Below are 8,202 nucleotides of genomic sequence, written 5' to 3' on the forward strand. Positions count from 1 at the left end.
AAATAACAATCAACTGAGAATTCACAAAAACGTGGAAAAACGGCAAAATATTGCCTAATTCGATGATATTTTGTTTAAATCACATAAAGGAATAGGGGATGATAAACTTCAAAATACTGCTAAATTCGATGATTTTTCGTAGGAAACAAAATGCAAGAAAACTTGCTTAAAATGCAATATTAGGCGAAATTCTGAGATTTGAAGGCCAAATCACATGTCGTGATACTACATGAAATAGCACCGAAATATTGGAAAAAATTATTATATTTACGTAATATCAAACTACATTAAAAACATGAAAAAGTCACTATTTAACCATATTTGAGGATTTTAACTTCAAATCATAGAGCGAGGTTTCGTATTATTTAGATCCATGAAAAGACATATGACAATGTTGTTTCCAATAAAAATAATAAAAATCAATGTGTTTTCATTAGAATTAACTAAAATGTTCTTGATTTTCCGTTTATATTACTGATGGAAGATGTACAAGTAAAACCGCACTAATCCGGCTGAAACGTCGATATATGCAATAATAACCGAACTTTTCCCCTTTTCAATATCTTACTCAGTATTTTTACGAGAAACAAATAGATGATTGAAAATGAAGTATTTAAGGTTATTATCTAATCAATTATGTGTTTGCATCATTTTTATCGTATATATAATGAATTAATATGCATAGACTGAAAATTCACAAAAACGTGGAAAAACGGCAAAGTATTGCCTAATTCGATGATATTTTGTATAAATCACATAAAGGAAAAGGAGATGATAAACGTCAAAATATTGCTAAATTCGATGGTTTTTCGTACGAAACAAAATGGAAGAAAACTTGCTTAAAATGCAATATTATGCGAATTTCTGAGATTTGAAGGCAAAATCACATACCGTTATGCTACATGAAATAGTATCGAAATATTGGTAAAAATTAATATATTTACTGTTATGATCTCAGCCTGCAGGAGAAACGAGTCTCCCTTCTTGAGAGTTATTCAGCAAGCCTGACCTAATTAGAAGGTCTAGTAAATATTGAGGTGATAACCCATATGAAAAATGGTTGGTTGGATATGTGTAACAGTTTGAGATTATGGGCAATGCAGAAGAAAATAGATAAATGACGGGCTAGGAGATGTGGACATTTTGCTGGAGGCGTGAGGCTCGCTTCCGGAGGACCTTGACCTCACTTGAGTGCCAGACATCGCAGGGGGAAGCCGCGCTCCGTTTGAGCTCCCGTCAGAAGGGAACCCCTAGTGATATATCTCGAAGAGAAGAGAAGTGTGCGGACGTACCAGCTGTGGAATCGAGCTGGGAACGTTGTGGTCTCAAGTCCTGGTCGACGAGCAGATATTAAATCGCCCAGAAGCATTATTGTGGGCTGTGTGGAGCGCCCTGACCAGACGCCGTCAGAGGGAAAGCGCCCTCGACCAATTAATCTGTGGTAAGCACGATAAACGCCAGTTCATAGTGATTGCTTATATTTGGTCGTGTGCCCAGCGACAGTAGCGATGTTTATTTATAAGTTAGACATGTTTTAATAAGGCAGAAGGCCTGAAATAAGAGAGTGGAGAGGGAGGAACACGGAGCGACGTGCGCCCCCTCTGAGCGCTGGCGGACGACTGAGGGAGCCTGGCTCCGGATGTAGGAAGACCCTCCCAGCGAGTGAGGACCGCCGCCAGGCGAGGTGGAGTATGGACCCGCCCAAAACGGGGGAGTCCACTCTCACTGTATGTAGAGAACAGATAGAGGTTTGAGGCAAACATATTGTGTGAATATTTTTTGTTTATGTGTTAAGGGGAACATTTTATTGGAGTGTCGATGGGTTGCAGGTTTGCCTTTGGGGAAGAAGTTGCTGAGAACTTCGAAGCCAGCAGATGATGTAGCTGATGAGACTCCAAGGTAGTGGAGCAGAGGACCTCGAGCTGTGAGGAGAAGCAGCAGTGAAGAGGAGTGTCATGTGCTTCTGTAGAGGTGGTGAAGCACCGTAGTTACTCAAGGAAACTTCATGATAGCAGCCTGGAGGAGCTGCAGAGGATCCTGGTAGTGAAGCCCGGAAGAACCTAAGGATATTAGGGTTGTGAACTTCCAGAGGTGGAAGGGGAAGTTCTGGGGGATTACTAGTAGGGAGTTGATAGTGTTTGGTTGTCAGTAGCGTGCAAGACGCAGTGAGAGGTGAGTGACTGTTGGCATTCTTATGTCAAGGAGTTTTTATACTGAAGTTTAGAGTTGCAGTCGTAGGCTTGATTACCTACAGATGTATGTGCATGAGGACTGACAGTGATCGATTAATCATTGTTGTGTATCAGTGAACATTTATACTGATATATGTTATTGCATCCAAATGCTGATTTTCTATATATACATTATCTTGCTGATAGTGCAACAGTGTATGTAGGCTTGACCAACTTGAGGAGGTTAATAGTATCAGGTGGTGAACCAGGAGATAGGATACCACTTGATAAGCTGATAATAGAGTTCTGATGGTGTTGGAGTGCAACCTGATTGTGATATTATAGAGTATAGGATTCATTATTATTATATGTGTGTATGTATCGTGTATGTGCTTTGTCCAGTAAATGTGTCACAATTTGCTGGTGTTTGCCCTTGTCCTAGTGAGGCTTCCCAGGAAGTAGTGAAGAAGGAGAGAGAAAGAGAAAGAACCAAGAACCACTGCTGTGGACAGGGTAAAAGGTAATACTAATAAGTCAAAAAGGGGATTGAGGAGATCATATCACCTAAGGAGAGAGTGGGGAGTCACAGCGGCTCGAGTGGGTGTGTGCACGTGACAACGAGGCTAAGTGTTGGAGCCGCATCCCCTAAACGTGTGACGTTGAGCCCCTCTCCAAGAGCCAGAAGCGCCAAGGGTGATCTCCTAGTATGAGCACTCTGCCGAGTTGTGGGTTGGGTTGTCCATAGAGAAGGATCGACGACGACAACACCAACCAACCCACAGTCTATAAGAAATTGGGGGCCTGTGTCCGGGAGAGTGAACTGACACACCCACACCCTGTCCAAGAGTGGATTTGTACACCCCTGCTGAGATAAACTGTGTGACCGCAGGTGTATACTCTCTCTCTTGGGAAGACTCACAGGACAAAGATGGATAAGGTGCAAGCATTTGTGGAGTCAGGCAAGCCTGAGGACTTGGAAGGTTGCACGAGGGATCAATTGAAACAAATAGCAGAAAAATGTGGCATCAGGTTGAAAGCATCTAAAGTAGCTGGGATGAAGGATGAGATCCTGAGGCAGTTGAGAGCCAGAAGTGAAGCGGCAGAACAAGGAGCCCAGGAAGGAGCTGAAAGTAGAAAGGAGGATGATGGGCAGGATGACGTGAGATCCCAGGGATCGAGTAGGAGCAGCAAGAGTAGCCGCAGTAGTAGGAGTAGCCGAAATAGGAGCTTGGAGAGATTCCAGTTAGAGCTCCAGATCCAACAACAGCGTGAGGAGAGACAGTTCCAGCTGGAAAAGATGAAATTAGAACTCCAGATGAAAAATGAAGCCGAGAAGGAAAAAGAGAAAACCAGGCTGGAAGTAGAAAAAGAGAAAACCAGACTGGAAGTAGAAAAAGAGAAAACCAGAGTAAGAGAACTGGAGTTGGAACAGGAGAAAGAAAAAGAGAAAGCAAGACTAGAGGTCGAAAAAGAAAAAGCCCAGGTCGAAAAAGAAAAAGCCCAGGTCGAAAAAGAAAAAGAGAGAACAAAACAAATGCAGATAGAAGCGAATAGAACCTTGGCTGAGCAGAGGATTGAACATGGGTTGCCAGAGAGCACCACCCAGGTATCACACCCACCAGAGGTTAGGGTTAGGGAGAAGGACATTCCCTTGTTTGTGCCCGAAGAGGCAGAGAGCTTCTTCGAGCATTTTGAGAAAGTAGCCAGTATCAAGGAGTGGCCACAGGAGGAATGGGCCCAGCTGGTCCAGTTAAGATTGACCGGTGCAGCCAGGGAGGCATACACCCAATTGTCACTGGAAGAGTGCCAGGATTATGCCACAGTAAAGAGCAGCATATTGCGCTCGTTTCAGTTAACCCCAGAAGCTTATAGGAAGCGCTTCAGAGAAATGATCAAAGTTGGAGCATGTACGTTTGCTGAGACAGCAAGAGATCTGGAAAGACGATTCCAGAAGTGGATTGAGGCTGCTGGAGTTGGATCTTATGCTGACCTGAAGCAACTGATGGTCATGGAGAAGTTCTTGGAGATGATGCATCCTGAAACAAAGTTCAAGATCCAAGAAGCAGGGATAATGGAGGTGAAAGATGCCGCAGATAGGGCGGATATGATTACTGAAGCATACAAGAGCTTAAGGGAGAACAGAGTAAGAAGCGAGGCGAGACGCAGCAATGGCAGATCCAGTGGAGTCTGGGGAGGAAGAAATTATGAAAGACCCAGAAGAGTCTGGGGTGAGAAAAATTTTGATAAATGGGCAGATAAAAGTAAGTACCCTAAAACTCAGAAGAGTAGGTCGCGCACTTCGTCTGAAAGTGAAGATGGAGGAGCTAAACAAGAAACTAATCGTTATCCTGGAAATCAAGAGTCCAGTAGAACCCCACAGAGTGCAAGTAGTGTACCTGGCCCGAGGAATTCTCATGTGAGTGGGCAGAGTCAGAGCTACTCTGGTACATATAGAAGAGACTTTACCCAGATGAGATGTTACAATTGTAACGGATTGGGTCACGTGATGCGAGATTGTCGGCAGGGCAAGAGAGTTGTGACCCTGGCCATGTGTGACCCCCGAAGCAAATATATTAATGTGTTCCGAGACAAACCACAGAAGATAAACTTGGTGAACGAGAGGTATAGGCCGTTCATGAGCAAAGGTTGGATCAGTATAAGAGGCCAACCTGAGGTAGAAGTTGGTATCTTAAGAGATACCGGAGCTAATCAGAGCTTGATTGCGAGAAGCCTGATTGGGAATGATCGACGGTTAGCTGGCAGGAGTAAGATGAGAGTATATGGGTTATTGTCTGAGAGTGGCATGCCCGTATGTACTGTCCAGCTAAGGTCGGAATATGTGTCGGCAGAGGTGATGTTGGGAGTGTGCCCCGACATACCTGTTCCAGGAGTCCAAGTGATCCTGGGGAATGACTTGTGCGGGACAAAGGTGTTGCCAAGAGTCATAGCGGAGACTGTGCCAGAGGAGTGCCCAGAAGGCCATGGCACGGGTGGGACACCTGAGAGTGTGAACCTGACTGACATCCGAGGAGATGAGTCAGGAGACCGCCAAGCCATTGAAAACCCTGTCTCGGTAGTGATGAAGACAGAGGTGGCCGACGAGGAAGACACTGGAGAAGATGAGACAGTGTCGATTCAACCAGTGGAAGATATGGACGTAGATATAGCGTGGCTGTTTGACGAAGGTCCAGCCCAGAAAAATGAAGTCTCGGTGAGGTCGAAAGTGAAGATGGCCCAGCCGAAGAAGAATACTGTGGAGAGAGTTGACCTGAATAGAGCCCAGACTGCTGAAATTAAGGGTCGGAAGGCGAATGGAACTGTGCTGAGTAGGAATGAGGAAGGATGTGGACAGACTGAGGACGGGAGTAGAGCGTCGAGTGGTCCACGAGCACAGAGGCATATGGATAGTAGAGTTAAATTGTGGGAGATGTCGAGAGTTGACATGTTCCACAGGAAACGTGAAGGAGAGATAGTGAAGAAGAGTAACAGCCGAGAAAATGAAAGGAGAAGAGACAGTATGTGTGGAGAGATGCTTACAAGCACTCTAGGAAAGGTAAAGCGACACGTACGGTCGAGTGCTGGTGAGTGTAGTACAGTGCTCGAAGAAACTTTTAGGGAACGAAGAAGAGTTGAAGGAGAAGAAAGGGAATTGTATAGAGGTGAGAGATGTGGGAAGAGGATGATGATGCAAGCATGGAGGGATAGAAGAAAGCCGAGGACTCGATGGAAGTCAGACAGGATGAGGTCTCGGATAAATGAGGAGACAAAAGGGAGGATCGTCAGTGAAGACGAGGAAGTGAAGTATGATGACAGGAGACGAAAGTATAACGGCAGTAGATGGAAGTATGAAGACGACAGAGGAGATACAGACAGTAGATGTCTGACTCTGGATGGGAAGAGAAGAAGACGAGGAAACGGAGGGTGGAGACAGTAAGTAGAGTGGACCAATGGATTGCAGGCGTCCAAGGAGGACAGCCTAGCCAACAGGTGCCAGAGAAGTCAGATCGTTTATGAGAAGATCATGTTTCTGGCGAGTTGTGAGCCAGATGTTGCAAGGAGCAACGAACTAATTGTAGACTCCTAAGAGAGTATATGGGGTGAAAAACGAGACAGTGTAGTGGCGGATGTATTATCCCGAGCTTTGCCACTGGAATAACTCTCAAAGATAAGGGGAGGGGAGTGTTATGATCTCAGCCTGCAGGGGAAACGAGTCTCCCTTCTTGAGAGTTATTCAGCAAGCCTGACATAATTAGAAGGTCTAGTAAATATTGAGGTGATAACCCATATGAAAAATGGTTGGTTGGATATGTGTAACATTTTGAGATTATGGGCAATGCAGAAGAAAATAGATAAATGACGGGCTAGGAGATGTGGACATTTTGCTGGAGGCGTGAGGCTCGCTTCCGGAGGACCTTGACCTCACTTGAGTGCCAGACATCGCAGGGGGAAGCCGCGCTCCGTTTGAGCTCCCGTCAGAAGGGAACCCCTAGTGATATATCTCGAAGAGAAGAGAAGTGTGCGGACGTACCAGCTGTGGAATCGAGCTGGGAACGTTGTGGTCTCAAGTCCTGGTCGACGAGCAGATATTAAATCGCCCAGAAGCATTATTGTGGGCTGTGTGGAGCGCCCTGACCAGACGCCGTCAGAGGGAAAGCGCCCTCGACCAATTAATCTGTGGTAAGCACGATAAACGCCAGTTCATAGTGATTGCTTATATTTGGTCGTGTGCCCAGCGACAGTAGCGATGTTTATTTATAAGTTAGACATGTTTTAATAAGGCAGAAGGCCTGAAATAAGAGAGTGGAGAGGGAGGAACACGGAGCGACGTGCGCCCCCTCTGAGCGCTGGCGGACGACTGAGGGAGCCTGGCTCCGGATGTAGGAAGACCCTCCCAGCGAGTGAGGACCGCCGCCAGGCGAGGTGGAGTATGGACCCGCCCAAAACGGGGGAGTCCACTCTCACTGTATGTAGAGAACAGATAGAGGTTTGAGGCAAACATATTGTGTGAATATTTTTTGTTTATGTGTTAAGGGGAACATTTTATTGGAGTGTCGATGGGTTGCAGGTTTGCCTTTGGGGAAGAAGTTGCTGAGAACTTCGAAGCCAGCAGATGATGTAGCTGATGAGACTCCAAGGTAGTGGAGCAGAGGACCTCGAGCTGTGAGGAGAAGCAGCAGTGAAGAGGAGTGTCACGTGCTTCTGTAGAGGTGGTGAAGCACCGTAGTTACTCAAGGAAACTTCATGATAGCAGCCTGGAGGAGCTGCAGAGGATCCTGGTAGTGAAGCCCGGAAGAACCTAAGGATATTAGGGTTGTGAACTTCCAGAGGTGGAAGGGGAAGTTCTGGGGGATTACTAGTAGGGAGTTGATAGTGTTTGGTTGTCAGTAGCGTGCAAGACGCAGTGAGAGGTGAGTGACTGTTGGCATTCTTATGTCAAGGAGTTTTTATACTGAAGTTTAGAGTTGCAGTCGTAGGCTTGATTACCTACAGATGTATGTGCATGAGGACTGACAGTGATCGATTAATCATTGTTGTGTATCAGTGAACATTTATACTGATATATGTTATTGCATCCAAATGCTGATTTTCTATATATACATTATCTTGCTGATAGTGCAACAGTGTATGTAGGCTTGACCAACTTGAGGAGGTTAATAGTATCAGGTGGTGAACCAGGAGATAGGATACCACTTGATAAGCTGATAATAGAGTTCTGATGGTGTTGGAGTGCAACCTGATTGTGATATTATAGAGTATAGGATTCATTATTATTATATGTGTGTATGTATCGTGTATGTGCTTTGTCCAGTAAATGTGTCACAATTTGCTGGTGTTTGCCCTTGTCCTAGTGAGGCTTCCCAGGAAGTAGTGAAGAAGGAGAGAGAAAGAGAAAGAACCAAGAACCACTGCTGTGGACAGGGTAAAAGGTAATACTAATAAGTCAAAAAGGGGATTGAGGAGATCATATCACCTAAGGAGAGAGTGGGGAGTCACAGCGGCTCGAGTGGGTGTGTGCACGTGACAACGAGGC

The 8,202-nt window shown here is 45.4% G+C and overlaps 1 protein-coding gene across 2 annotated transcripts; it reads left to right on the forward strand.

Moving 5' to 3' along the window:
- The first annotated feature begins 1,059 nt into the window (after positions 1-1,059).
- LOC138371588 (uncharacterized) lies at positions 1,060-7,365 on the forward strand. 2 transcript variants are annotated; one of them, XR_011230535.1, is made up of 3 exons: positions 1,060-1,441; positions 1,830-6,848; positions 7,237-7,365. XR_011230535.1 is itself a non-coding variant. In XM_069336473.1 (2 exons), the coding sequence occupies exon 2, from the start codon at positions 3,100-3,102 to the stop codon at positions 6,103-6,105; it is 3,006 nt and encodes a 1,001-aa protein (XP_069192574.1). In that variant the 5' UTR covers positions 1,060-1,441; positions 1,830-3,099; the 3' UTR covers positions 6,106-7,364. The 2 variants fall into 2 exon arrangements, 1 of the variants encoding a protein (XP_069192574.1); XM_069336473.1 differs by having other exon boundaries at positions 1,830-7,364.
- Positions 7,366-8,202: the final 837 nt, after the last annotated feature.

This window comes from Procambarus clarkii, chromosome 36, assembly GCF_040958095.1.
Source record: "Procambarus clarkii isolate CNS0578487 chromosome 36, FALCON_Pclarkii_2.0, whole genome shotgun sequence".
NCBI classification, from domain to species: domain Eukaryota; kingdom Metazoa; phylum Arthropoda; class Malacostraca; order Decapoda; family Cambaridae; genus Procambarus; species Procambarus clarkii.